Source organism: Anser cygnoides, chromosome 13, assembly GCF_040182565.1.
Source record: "Anser cygnoides isolate HZ-2024a breed goose chromosome 13, Taihu_goose_T2T_genome, whole genome shotgun sequence".
NCBI lineage: Eukaryota > Metazoa > Chordata > Aves > Anseriformes > Anatidae > Anser > Anser cygnoides.
Genome location: NC_089885.1, coordinates 20,339,188 through 20,353,246, shown reverse-complemented (window position 1 = coordinate 20,353,246; position 14,059 = coordinate 20,339,188). Strand labels below are relative to the sequence as shown.

Here is a 14,059-nt window from a genome sequence, read left to right as displayed (position 1 = left end):
GTAGAAGGGAAGAGACAAATTTCAGAAGTGGAAGATAAGAGGATAAGGTACCTAAAAAATAATTCCTGAATAAATAGGCAATCTGCAGGAAAAAACAGGGCAGTACTCTGAGATCAGAATGGATGTTGGGAGGGGAGAAGATCGAACAAGATTGTCATTCAGTTGATTCAGCAGTGGTCCGATTCTTACTCTCTTCTACTGCCCATCACGTGGCAGTCCCTGGCACCCGGAGACTAATGGAATAGAATAATGGAAATTATATGGAAGAGCATTGGTATGGCAGGGGGTCGTCTCTTCCCCCGTGTGCTCAGATTTAACATGCTGCAGGAAAGGAAATTAGGAACTGTTAACAAGGTCTCCTGCTATCTGTTTTGCACTTCCGTACTGGCTGTCAGATGTCTAGCTCTGAATGTCGCACTTATTCCCCTTGTTGAAGTGGCTGTTCCACTTCTTAGGGTGGTTGGCAGTTAAGCAGAAGTGCTACACCTTCAGACTGCGTTATTTCTGTCCCAGTGCACGCTATGAAATGTGGAACCAAGCAGTCACCTTGCTTCTGTCTTTCAGCTGGTCTCCTCCAAAGTGCAGGAAAGCAAGCTGGAGAGCAGCCTTCAGCAGAGTAAAGCTAGCTGTTCAGACATGCAGAAGATGCTGATTGAAGAGCGAAACCACATATCAGAAATGGAGGCTGAATTCCAAAATCAGCTTTTGGTACAGGAACAACAACACCAGGAGAAGGTAAAACAGGGGAGCTCTCAAGATTTCTGTCACTTGCGTCTTAGAACTCTGATTCCCGGATTTGCTCATAGATAAAGGCAGTGGAGACATCCTGAAACTGATCTGTTGCTTTGTGATTGATGGAGATTTGTTGGACTCTTGCAGGATAGGTAACAAAAGCCAAAGAAATCTCCCTATTCATCTTCTGTCCCTTGCAAGCTATCTTATTCAGTAACTTTTCACAGTGTTTTAAGTGTGAATGTTACATCTCAGCATAAGATAACTTTGAAAGGAGATCAGGGCAAAATAATGCTAGAAATAGCGGAAAGCATCTTCTTTCTGAAACTGTCTAGGCCTTTCATGTCTGAGCTGCCAGATATCTCTTTAGGAGTTCACACCTCTTCGTCTGTTATATTAACTTGCTTTTAGGTTCTGTACCTGCTTAGCCAATTTCAGCAAAAAGAAGCAGCAGAGAAGAAACTGGAAGATTCGTTAAATGAGCAGGAGAAACAGCTGCAAGAGCGACTTAAGTTTCAGGTAATGTCTGGATGTGTTGGTTTTTTTTTTTTCCAGAGGCTACTTGTTATGGGCACATGTTAATTGGAATAGTCGCTTTACAGTGAGGAACATGCAGAGGAGTTTGAGGGCATTTCCATTTGTAGCTAAGATTAATACATTTACAGTTATTTAATGGAAGAAGAGACATTCTTATTTGAGCCTGAAGAGCAACTGTTCCCCGAGACCTACAGAATCTGACTGGCTCATGCAGACTTCTATGCTCAGGATACCTTTAGTTAAGATGGTCAACATGTTATTACTAATCTTTTGCTGAGCACGGCTCCACTGTGATATTGGTGGTAGAATAGCTTTAGCTAGACCGTATTAGCATGGTACACACTACCTTGTCTTGTCACTTCCTGCAGAAGGGCATGTTCAGTGATGCATTAGGGTAACATCCATCCTAGGTGCACCTAATTTGCCAGTAAGCCTTGGAAATAGAGGAGATTTTAGATCCTAAGTTGTCAGCGCAACTGAAAGGATCCAATATTATGCATAAAACTGGGTAGTAGCACTAATGATTCTCCTGATCTAGAAGTCAGACCTGATGTCTTATTGTAAAATATAGAGAAACCCCTCTGATGTTACAAGAAAGATCCAAACGTAAAAATCTGTCCCAAACTACTACTTGTCCTACCCCCACGTAAGCCTATAGATTTCATTTTGTATTGTGAACAGGAGGAAGAGCTGGAGAAAATGAGGGAGATCTGCGAGAAAAACCAAGAACTTCTCCAGGAAAATGACACTCTTAAACAGGTAGAGATCTGTACAGACATAAGTCACACAGGAGCATCTTGGCAGTTGGGTTAGTATGCTTCACAAAGCTAACTTTTGTCCCTCCTAACAGAAATTGCTGCTTCTCCAAGTTGCCAGTGGACAGAAGCTCCGTCGCATTCAGCAAGGGCCACCCGAGTCTCCAGATTCTCCTTTTGATTACATTCCACCCAAAGTAAAGTTGCTGCATACCAATGTTCATTCTTGTATTGTACCTAGGTTCTTTCTGAATGTTAATGCTGGCCACTAATAATCTTGGTATCTTTCACCCATGTTGCTTTTTACAAAGTATCTTGTTACGCTTATTGTAGTAGGCCTGTTCTCTACATCAGATGGTCCCTAAGGTTTCTGTTTTCAAAATAATTCTGAAAGTGGTTTGCATTTTTTTCCATCTTAAAAAAAAACAACAGCACAAAACGCAACAATGATAAAAAAGCCACATTTCCTCAGTTTAATTATGTCTGACTCTGCATGCTTCTTAGTAATCCAGGTGTTTTTCTCTGTAGCATTTCTGGTCTTTGAATCCTGGAGCAAGGTACCTGTTATAGCACACTTAATCATGGCTCTGCAAAAGATCCAAAGCTTAGTGCTGAGAAGAATAAATGATATGTGTTATAGTCTTGGCAAAATAGTTTTATACTAATTTTTCAAGGATTTGTCAACTATATTTTTATGGACTCTAGCACTTTAAACTGACTGCTTAATTGAACTTTTAATCCTTGCCAGTTTGATCATTTGTCTCTTCCCTTCCCTAATCTTCTTGGCTGTCTGAGAGGAACGGGGATATGGTGGTGGGACTCTAAAGTGCCTTAATAAAATGTAAATCCACTATTGTTTCTTCTGGGGCCTCAATCCTTGTAATTTCTCTGTGTATAGCCAAAGACCCGCCGGCAAACAGTAACAAAACCCCGCGCACCAACCCCAGAAATGGATGTAGAAGAGCTTTTTCTGACTCTGCGGAGTCTGGAGAGGAGAAGGAGGATGCAGAATGGGTTCCAATAAAAGCAGTCAAAGGAGCAAAGAAGAGCATCATGGGGGTAAGATCTAGTTACTCTTTGTCACTTTACTAAAAAGGGAATCACCTGCATCGCTGAGCATCTAGCATGTGTACAGCCCAACAGTGAGATTGCAGCGTCTCCACCAACTGTTTATTATAATAGTATTATTGTAATAGAACTGCTGGTATTGGTTATTTATGATCTTCAGACAGAGCAAACGTCTATAGACAACAACACCTGCCTAAATAGAAGATAACTTGTCCAGTGAAAAAAACTACCACGAGCAAAACACGTTCTCTTTTACTTCTGGGTGTGCAACTGACCGAGATCTTTTAGACAGCAGCAGAATATTGAGCCCTAGCAGCTCCTTTGTTCCTTCTTGGAGCCTCTTTTAGCGGGGAAAAAGGGATGGTCTGTCACGTATCTCTATATACTGTTCCCACAGTGGTGTGCTGTGGCTCCTTAGTCCCACTGACAGAAGCTTCAGCTTCTGTGTTCTGTTTCCATCAGCCTGCTGGGCTTTGAAGCTTCAGCTTCCTGCTCAGTTAATTCCTCACAGTGTGGAAGAGGTGACTCGATGACGATCTTGTTGAATGTAAGTCACTCTGAACCAATGGACATCTCTGGGTTTGAACTGCTATAAAGCTGGACCTCCATCATGAGATGTCTTTGTACCCTATTACAAAGGGTAAATTAGTGCATGTTTTACTATCGTGTGACTGAAAATGTCAGCAGTTCCTACAGAAAAGCTTAGGAATTTGAAAGGCTGGCTTTAGTTTCTTTCACTGGTGCTTGTCACCCTGCTGAATTCTGAATTTACTCCGAGTGGTTTGGGTTTTGGTGCATTCTTTTCTTCCACACTGCAGGAAGGAGGGTGTGCGTTTGGCACCTGGTTCTTCTGTGTTCATGCACATAGCCCAGGGGAACTGCAGTGCAAGTTGTTTCTCAGTTCTGAAATGTAGCTTGGGGTGTCTGGGCCATGCAGTCTGCTATTGCTTCATGTACCCGGACTAGCAAAGAAAATACCTCCTCTGATCCGTGAAATAGCTCAATTGGGTCACCTCCATCTAGATGGAGGACCCTAGGTACGTTGATGGTGTTTTTCCTAGTGCTTAAATGTTAGCTTGTTCAACTGGCACTGAAGGTTCCTTTTGGATAACTTGAAGTCAGGCACTGGATAATCAAAGATTCTTATTTTGGGGATACTGAAGCAAGAGATGGCTCTGTAGGTGGAAAGATCTTACTGCTTTTCCTGAGATGTGGGACTAGCAATGAAATAAAAGGTTCGTGATAGCTTGGAATAGTACTGTCCTTCAGGCTGCTTCAAGCGTTGACAACTATAGCAATCTACATGAAGTCTATAAAACGCCAAAGCTCTTTCTGCACAGAACTCTTCTCTTGCTTAGTGCTCCTGCAAGGGCCGGTGTGGAAACAAACAGTGTGGCTGCAGGAGGCACAAGGTGGGCTGCACTGGAGGCTGTAACTGTGACTCAACAAAATGCAGAAATAGAGACCCCGGCTTTCCGGTGAGTAGCGCTTGTAACCCAACATCCAGACTCCACAGTATGTTTAAGCGAGTTTGGATGAATGGATAATCAGTTACAGTGCTGGCATACATGCGGGGTTTGTCAAGCTAAAGCGAACACACCTCTCTGAAACCTGTGTAAATGTCACTGTAATTCACTGTTTTATCCACGGTAATTGAGTCCAAAGTTTTCTACTGCAGTGCCAGGCTTTCACGCTAAAGTAAAGAAATTTGGGCAACGTCCAAAGCCACATATATTCACCTAGTGCTAGTTGTTAGCCAGCAATCTGAGGACAAGCAATTTGTCCTTTGTTAATCCCACTCAGTAAATAAAACTTGTATGTTGTCATTAAGTATGAAAGCTTAATCTATTTAAATATTTATATTTGTTCCTTTTTTTTTTAAAGGAGTAGAAGGGATAATTAAGGGAGGTCAGTTGTAGCATCAGGGTGGTTCGTGAACAACGGATATTCATTAGACCTCTTGCCTGAAATGTATGCTGTATTCTTGGATCTTAAAGATTTGAAGCAGAAACCTCCATAGTAATTCTTTAATTATTTGCTATTTCATGAAAGTGGTTGCCTGACAGAGGCACCTAGCATCCTGAAACATGAATTACTTTGGAACTAGAGAGAAAGTGGCTTAGAGATCCTTAGAATTTCTTCAGCTGTTGGTGGGAAAAGAGGGGCTAGATATTGTAAAAGTGCTTCAAAAGAACTCTGTCCCTCAGGATGCCACGGTGTGTGAGGACCAAACAAGGGACTCTGAAGGTTCCTTCAAACTAGAAGACCCTACTGAAGTGACTGCAGGAGAGACCTTCTTTCAGCCTGTGTGTATCACCCCAACTACAAAGGTACTTGCTAAAGCCTTTTTTTATTAAAAAAAACAAACAAAACATCATGGTACATACACATTCAGAACCACTCGGCATGTTTAGTGATTGGATCTAAAGGGTGGTGGTTAACCAAGAAAATAAACTGTGCTAGAAAACTGAACAGAATACAGCTGTTAAGTCAGCTTGTATTTCAGTTTTGAGTCTGCTGAATTCTGAAGTTTTCATACTAAAACTGCCACGTAGGCTTTCTGTGAAAGGAATTGGAGCCAACACGCTGACTTCACCCATATTGACTCTTGTATTGCCGTACAGTCCTGCTGCACCTCCCAGCAGTGAAAAGAGACTGGGAATTGAGGAACTAGGATAAAATAATATCCACATCCAAGCTGGTCTTATGCCAGTGTGTAGTCTGACTTGGCAGATGTAGTTTTGCCTCAGGTAAACTGAATGACTTCCCTGATACATACCCTCTGCACACTATTCCTGATGCTGTCTCATCCTGCCCAGCCCATGACAGGCCTTCAGAACTTTGACACGAGTCAAGAAATTTAGCAATTCTTGACGCTGGCCAGACAACTTCCGTATGCACTGTCGCCATGCTCCAGTGCAAGCTGTTTGGCTTCAGGGTGGTGACCAATTCCGAAATTGTCTTCCTCACTTTCCTGATAGGTCCTGAAAGATATCACAGACCAAGAAGTGTTCATGAAGAAGCCCAGCGCTGCTGCTTCTGTGCTTGTGATGGATGAGGAGTCCCAAGAGAACCAGCTGCCGTTTGTGAAGAGAAAGAAGAGAATGCTAAGTAGCAACACCAGCTTTTTCTCAGGTTGTACCCCTATCAAAGAGGAAGCTGACTGAGCCACGACTGACAACTGGGTCGTGCTGCACTTCTTTACACCACAGATGAGGGTGACTTTTTTTAAAGGAAAAATAGTGTTGGGAACTCTTGCTGCAGTGTAGACTTGTCCATTGTCCAGCCTGACAGCTGCAGGGAGCACCAAGGGAGTTGAGCACTAGTTATTGCTAGATTGTGTCAATTCTTTGTAAATATTTGTATGTGTGGGGCCTGGGCAGATGTCTTCTACAAGGATGATGGTGAGACTTTCCTCTTTGGAATTTCTGGAGTGAGTGCAGATGATTTATCCAGGTTGTTCGTTACAGCTGCCTTCCTCACCCTGAGCTGTGAATGTGTCGGGTACAGATAATACATGATCTTGAAAGAACTTTGCATTTGCACTGGAAATCTTGGCTCTGTCTCTTCCAATACAATATGAGGAACTGTTCTAAACTGCCATGTGGGATCCGCTGGTGCTTGATTCTGAGGAGGCACTGTTTGCAGTCTTAAACTAGCTAGCAGATATGAAATGCCAGTGTTCTTGTACCATTTAGGGCACTGGTCTATTCTTTTTCGATGAAGTTAGAAACTTGCTAGCCCTATGTGAACGTTTTAGTAATTTTAATTTGTTTTTGTAGCTTTAATAAAGGAAATACTTTGGAAAAAAAAAAAGGCCAAACTAAAAAAAAAATGACCCTGTCTTTCTTTATTGCCTGCGTGGTTCTTGGTATCCACTCCAGGATCTCTGTGATTAGTATCTCTTATTAAAATTGGTTTCAGAACTATTTTGTTGGTTGCTGTGTTCAGCTTTAGAATTTTTCTGTTATATCTTAAAAAGTAGGCAGCCCGATTTGTGTAATGCTTTCTTTTCCTTTACAGCATGAAGAAAAGTGAAACTGTTTGCCTTTTCCTATGCTAATTTCCTTTTCTCCAGTGGAAGCATTGGAGAGAATTGGTAATATTGGAGAGAATTACCATTGGTAGTGGTAACAACTGAGCTCTACCCCGTGTCTTGTGGATGAGTGGTGCATTAGCACTGTACCTTCCTTGGGCTTTATGTGTGCTTTAGGTTTATTTTTTGGGCTCGGTGCTGTATTAACCATGGCTAGGTGGCTTCTGGGCCGGTGCAAGCTGAGCAGGCTTCTCAGCCCAGGAGCTGTTCAGACATGCCTTTAATAAACATCTACGGGGAAGAGGAAGGTTTCTCCTAAATGAGGTTAGTATCGCGGTGAGTGAGCGCCATGCCTCTGCCTTTGCTGTAGCTGTTGATGACGGGTCGGGGCAGAGCTGGGCTCTGTGCAGGCCCCTGTGTGTTTGCAGCACGAGCGGGGTGATGGAGGCACTGCAAGTGTTCTGGTGGTAAAGCTGTGCTCAGGCTCGGGCTGCAGGTAAGTGCTGTCTGTGAAAACTGCCTGCATGTGGCCTGCTCACCAGAGAGCTGTTTGTTAGGTGACATCTCTGATAGACTCTTTACTTTCCAGGTAAAAAGTCCTGGATAGTTCAAGACGCTTGTTTCAAAGTGATTTAAACAAGCTTGTAAGCTGTGAGTCCTTGCAAGAGGGGAAAGGTGCTCATCTCACCCCACAAGCCGCCTTCCCCTCCTTGATGCAGGGATGTTGAGTGACTCACGACTGGCTCAGAGCTGGAACAAAGACGGGACAAAGGAACCATCTGTGCAGGTAAAATGGTACCAACTGCCTGTGGCTTCAGTAGACTTGTCCTGCCTGTCGAGAGGAGCGCACCGCTCCCCCCGCGTGTTTGTGGGCTGTGTGTGCAGGGAGCCTGGGGGGGTGGCTGAGAGCAAGGTGTGAGAGAGTATAAAGCTACATATATATATATATGTGTACGCATATATAAATACATCTAAGTATATTAAAAAGGTAGCTGTATGCGTACGTAGGAGAATATAATTTTATTTATATGTATGTGTTTTAGAGTGCTTCACATTTAGCTATGAATGGGTGTCTGAGAGTGATTATGGCTCTATATCCTGTAGTCTATCACACATAAAAAGGTATAAATAAATATTTAAAAAAGATGTTACTGTAGCAAGAATCTACACGTGTAAGTATGTTAGTAGGTGTCTGTGAGAGTGTATGTTTTTTATCAAATATAAATTATATATTTATTACATGTGTAATATACAGGTTATATATATGTATGTTAAATATATTAAGAAGTGTCAGAGTAAAACTACAAGTAGATATATAAATATGCATATTACACAGATAAAGAAAGAAAAGGGTGAGTGTGTGAAGAAAGCATGAGTCTAAATATGTATGTATATAAAAGGAGCTTTGTGAGAGAGGTGCTTCGCGTACAGGTACTCAGAGAATCTAATTTTATCCATGTGTGTATTACAATACATGCAAGACTGAGACAGTTGTGGGTATGGCTGAGTATACGTGTATATATATATAATTATATACATAGAGACATACAATTGATGTACAGCTAATACATTATATGTTATACATTATATTGTAGATGTGAAAAATGGTGTATGAGACTGCAGAGAGAGTATAAAAATACGTATGCATGTGAAGAAAACCAGGTGAGTGTGTTTTAAAATATATATACATCATATACTATACATATGTATTACACAATATATAGAGTATAATATGCACAATATGTAATATATAATTCATAACACAATGAAGTATTATGTAGTGTGCTATATATTATTTTATACTAATATAAAGATGAAAGGGTGTCTGAGACTGGGTGTGTATATGGAATATAAATGCATGCCTATAAAAGGTGACTGCATTACTGTGTGTGTGTGGAATAAAGCTACAGATGTAGCTGTGTAATACAGGTGTAAATAAACAGCATAGATGAGTTAGTTATATTAAAAAGTAGGTGTGTATGAGAATATATAATTAATCTACATATACATAAAATATATTACTACTTTATTTGTATACACTATTCTTATAAGTATAGTGTCTGAAGGAGTACAAGCTGTGTATAATGCATATATTTATTATATTGCATATATTCATCATGTCATGTTACATGATTGTCATGTTACATGAGATTGTGTATAAATACAGATTATGTACATGTGAGATGTCTGCATGTGTGTATAATACAACGATGTGTATATACATACATATTTCTAATATATTTTAAAGGTGCCTGAGAATGTGCTTATGTGCCTGTATAAGTAAATAAGTAAATATTCCCTCTCGTGTGTGTGTGTAACACAAATGTACACGCACATCTAATTTGGGGTGGGAGGCTGAAACACTTTTTTCTTCAATCCTTCTATAAAGTTGAAAACTAACCCATGTACTCTTCCTTTTTCCACAGTGAAAAGAAAGCTTTATTCAGCACTTCTTCAAGCAAAAACGACTGAAAAATCATGCCATAATTACGAAGGATACATTCAGCAACCTCAAAACCTGTAAGGAGGTAGCTGGTGGTAAGGGATGTGGGGGGTTGTCCTTCACTTATGAAAAAGTAGTGCTGTAAAGAGTTAGCATTCTTTTTTTGTATCCTTCTAAACACCAGTGCATTCAGTTACTTGTGCCCCTTTAAGGGTCTTACTAGGAAAACTGGTTTTGCATTTGCAACCCAATCAGAATTCTCACACCAGCTCTTCAAGCCCAAGTTGTGTCAAGAAAAGAGGCATTACAAATTAAAGCATTTACCAAAAGCCATTATTACAAAAGCACAACACTTTATTATTTAATATATATAAAAACAATTAAATTTGTTCTTCATTTTTTGTTTAGCACAGCATACCTGGGATCTCCATGCACAACAGAAGCATCTTCAAGTACCTGAAGCACCAAATCAGACACCTGAAGTCAAGTTCGGAACAATTTCCCCTTCACCGGATCCCCCTTCATGCCACGATGACAGTGAGTTTACTCATTCACATGTAAAAATGGAAGCTTAACCAAATGACATCTGACAGAGAAAAAACTCTTTGGAAATAAATAATAAAAAAAAAGTTGGGGTGGGCTTTTACCTCTTCCACTAACTTCAGGTAGGGTTGTGGGTATTTTAGTAGGTGTTAAGGCCAACAGCTTTCATGTATTAATGAATACAGGTGATCAGGCTAAGTATTCTCCAGACAAATCCTCCTTACTTCTCATCTGTATTTCTATTGCTAAGAGAACATCCACAACTGCACATGGAGAATAACGCATACAACTAAAAGCCAGAAGCTGTAAGTGTGTTTCAGGGGAAAAAAAAAGTACCCCTAGATGCTTCCCTCCTGGCACAGGACTTCTGTTTTTTTTATTTGAAATTTAGCATCTATGTCACATTCTACACTACCTAGTGTTTCCTAAATAATATTTTATTTGGCACAGAAGAGTACTACAAGCAACTGCCTCGCCAGTCTGCAGAACCACGGACTCTTCTGTTTGAAGTAAGGCAACAGAAGAGAGGTGAGGACTGCACGCCCGTCTAACAGCGACCAGTGCTCAGCCCTGCTGTTGAGGTTCAAAAGCCATTAAAGACCAGAAGAAAAGATTACTTGCTTTTTAGTCTTTCCACAGGATGATGATCTCTCTCTCTCTCTCTCTCTCACGCGTGCTATACCCAACTGCATACTACCAGATTATTTACAAGCTATCATACACTTTACAGCAACACTCGGAAATAAACCCTATCAGACTCAATATGAATCACTGAAAAACAGGATGGGACGGGACAGTCTCTTCACAAATTATCATAGTCATCATCATCTTCATGCTTCCTCTTCAGGGTATTTGTTTCATTAGATGTATTCTGGGATGATACCATGTTTGTAGTAATAAGAATGTTCTTTGGTCCAATTAATGAAGGATTAATTAGGACATTCTGAACTGTCGGTGTAGTTGGTGTGGCTGTGAAGAAAAGAAATAAATAAACAGCTTGAAAAGTGATTTTCCTACACTGAATTTCCTAAACTGAATTTCCTACACTTCCAATTTCCTAAATATTCTGCTAAAAACACAAAAAGCTGTGCTGATCCGAGAAGACAGTGTTTTACAGCGGGCATTTTACCTGCTTTGACCGTTGTCTGCGAAGACGGGATCTGCACGGTGAACCTCTGACCAGTCAGCGACACTGGGGTGCCGACTTTTGTTGAAACAGATACTGTCTGTGCTGAAGGTGTACCTAAAATTTAGAACAGTTCAGTCAAAATAAAAGTAAAGAAAACACACACTTTTAAGTCTGCTTTCAGAATAGAACTTACTGTTTTCAAAGTAATAAGAACACATAGGAACGCATTGATACTGGATATTCAGGAGTCAGCTTTTCAGGCAAAACTGCAAGTTTACCACAACCACTGACATTCAAGGCTAGCTACAAACGCACGCGTTAACAGGGAAGTGCTCACGCTTGGTCGCAGTTCTGTGAGCTTCTAACAATGGGTTTTATTTACTGCTGTTTGTAGCTCTATGTAGCGCTTACATTGAAAAAAAAAACACTCATTTGTTTCGTGAAGTCTCTTCACATATAGAAATTACCAGAAATACAGGACTAAAACCAGAGGCCAGTTATGTAAACAAATACCAGATTACGGTCATCTTTTTGAAATGAACTTATCCTGTTAGTTAAGGGGCCGAATGCCACCACGTTCAGGTGGCACCCAACACTATCAGTGCTTGAAGCAGGCTTTAAAAACATCCCCCAGGATTTTTTCCTTCATAAAATCAACATAAGAAACCCACAGTGATCTGTTTCTTACCTAAAGTAGGGGTGCTGGGCCTGCTGCTCACTGCACCGACGCTCAGGCGAGGGACTGTTATTCTTCCTGCAGAGGAGGACACCTGGCAAGCGAGAATATTTAGTTAACATCACATTAGAAAGTAAAAGTTCTTAACATGAAAGTTAGAAGTGGTTCCTCCCCCAAGCCCACAGAGAGCCTATTTCACAGCAATAATTTGTTAGATCACGATTTGTGTTTGAACATGAAGTTCTCAAACTCCATGGATACGAGCTGGAGAGCTTGTGGGCTCATGGATCTATACTAATGCCCTACCTTCCTTTTGTCTTTTCCAAGCTAAAATATGACTTGAGGATTTTGCTTTAAGCCTAAGAAAACTCACAGATACACTTTTTATAGACTTTGAAGTTAAACAGCAGTAAGAATCCTTGCAAATCCCTAGAGACAAAGACCACTAACATAATTTCAAGCCCTATTTGCACACACCTGTCCTCCTGAGGTGTGAAAAAACCCAAGCCCGGTAGCTCTCCTGACACACAAGGCTCACGTTCGGTGTGCGCAGCCCTGCCGAGCCCTCACCTTCTTCTGCAGGGACTTAAGCCTGTAGTTGGGCGCCGTCAGGCAGTATCTGTCCGGCGGCAGCCTGGGCCCGGAGTACGGCTTTATCAGCGGCAGCGGCGTCTGGTTCTTCTGCCTGGCGATGTCTAGGAGGAACTGAGGGCGGGCGGTGAGCTCCGGGCTGCCGGCAGGGCCCCGCGCCCGCCCGCCCGCCCGCCGCACTTACATCGCGGGGCGGCGGCGAGGTGAAGGACTGGTCGGTGCGGCACTGGATGGCCAGCCGCACGTCCTCGGCGTCCACGCTCGGCTTCTTGGCGTGGCTCGAGTACACCTTGGCGTCCTCCAGGATGGTGGTCACGTACCCTGCGGGCACACGGCCGCTCGCTGCCGCCCCCCGGCCCCCGCCCGCCGCCCGCAGCCCCCCCCCGGCCCGGCCCCGCCGCTCACGGTACGCGAACTCCAGCATCTGGTTGATGACGCGCGGCTCGTACTCCGTGATGCCCATGTCCTTCAGGATCTGCGCCATCACCTGCGGGACAGAAGCACGGCTCGGCACGGCTCGGCCCTGAGCGCTCGGCCCTGAGCCCTCGGCCCGGCCCGGCCCGGCCCCCCGCCCCGCTACCTGCGCGTCTTTGGGCGCGCTCTTGGGAGACGCCATCTTGGCCGGCTCCATCGCTTCCACCGCCCCCTCCCGCCGCCCGCTTCCGGCCACGTGACCGGGGGCAGGCGGGAGTTGCCATGGAGACGCGGCCTGGCTGTGAGGCGCCCGTTGCCAGCCAGCCTTTTTTATTTATTTATTTTTAAGTGGTGCGGAAATTAACTTTAGTTTTTAAATAAAGATACCCGTGACAACAAAGTAATACACCAAAGCATGACCAGCTCAGGGAATTGCCCCCCAAGCTTCATTAACGCCCCCCTTCTGCCCAGCGATGAAGCAGCAGGGCTGTTACCTCACTCACAGCAACTTGTTAAAGTGTCGCATCCCCAGGATTAAAGAGAACCGCGAGTATTGGCAGCATGGCTCATGGCTTTCAAAGCTTGTTTTCATAGCTTAGAAGCTCCAGAGGATCTTTATATAAATTCCATGCGAGTCTCGTCAGAAGTTCCTCTCTCGCTTTCTAAGGGAAAACAGAACAACAACAAAAAATTGGTTTCATGTGATTTTGGCCAACCCAGGGATTAGCAGCATACCAGAGGTTGCAGCAGTGTTGTCATTGGGTGCCATGATCCAAATGAAGCAAGCTCTGGAGAAAGAATGACATCCACGTCAGGCCAACTGATATAACGGGGAAGGGAAGCCAACCTCTTGTCCTAGAGCAAGGAGAAATAAACAGCTGTTAACTTGGTTCATGCCTATCACACACTGCGAAACATTCCAGCAGCAGAGAGACTCCTTTCTCTGTTTCTCATCCATACGGAGGATGATATTTAACACCTGGAAGCAGTGAACTCAACCTACACAGATGTAAACGCAACGTTCAAACCCGCCCTGGGCTCCCTCAGCATTTAATGAAATGGTGGCTAGCAGCCGGCCCCAGACGTGGGATCCCGAGGGCTGCGCTGGTTCAGCAGGGCAGGTGTCCCCGTGCTG

General features: G+C 43.0%; 2 protein-coding genes across 3 annotated transcripts in view; one reads left to right on the top strand and one right to left on the bottom strand.

Moving 5' to 3' along the window:
• KIF4A (kinesin family member 4A) overlaps window positions 1-11,122 on the top strand; it is a 25,121-nt gene extending 13,999 nt beyond the window's left edge. The window contains 12 exon segments of the mRNA XM_013192255.3: window positions 565-735; window positions 1,144-1,251; window positions 1,951-2,028; window positions 2,120-2,221; window positions 2,923-2,986; window positions 2,989-3,083; window positions 4,451-4,570; window positions 5,300-5,422; window positions 6,074-7,915; window positions 8,724-8,790; window positions 9,555-9,648; window positions 9,980-11,122. Of these exon segments, the coding sequence (XP_013047709.3) occupies window positions 565-735; window positions 1,144-1,251; window positions 1,951-2,028; window positions 2,120-2,221; window positions 2,923-2,986; window positions 2,989-3,083; window positions 4,451-4,570; window positions 5,300-5,422; window positions 6,074-6,259 (1,047 nt within the window). The 3' untranslated portion in view covers window positions 6,260-7,915; window positions 8,724-8,790; window positions 9,555-9,648; window positions 9,980-11,122.
• TAF9B (TATA-box binding protein associated factor 9b) lies at window positions 9,905-14,059 on the bottom strand. 2 transcript variants are annotated; one of them, XM_048079971.2, is made up of 8 exons: window positions 13,928-14,059; window positions 13,419-13,779; window positions 12,916-12,997; window positions 12,695-12,831; window positions 12,490-12,624; window positions 11,932-12,013; window positions 11,244-11,357; window positions 9,905-11,083 (listed from the first exon to the last, which is right to left on the bottom strand). In XM_048079971.2, exons 3-8 carry the CDS (start codon window positions 12,992-12,994, stop codon window positions 10,917-10,919), a joined length of 714 nt encoding a protein of 237 aa, XP_047935928.1. In that variant the 5' UTR covers window positions 12,995-12,997; window positions 13,419-13,779; window positions 13,928-14,059; the 3' UTR covers window positions 9,905-10,916. The 2 variants fall into 2 exon arrangements, with proteins under 2 accessions (XP_047935928.1, XP_047935923.1); XM_048079966.2 differs by lacking the exons at window positions 13,419-13,779; window positions 13,928-14,059 and adding an exon at window positions 13,091-13,223.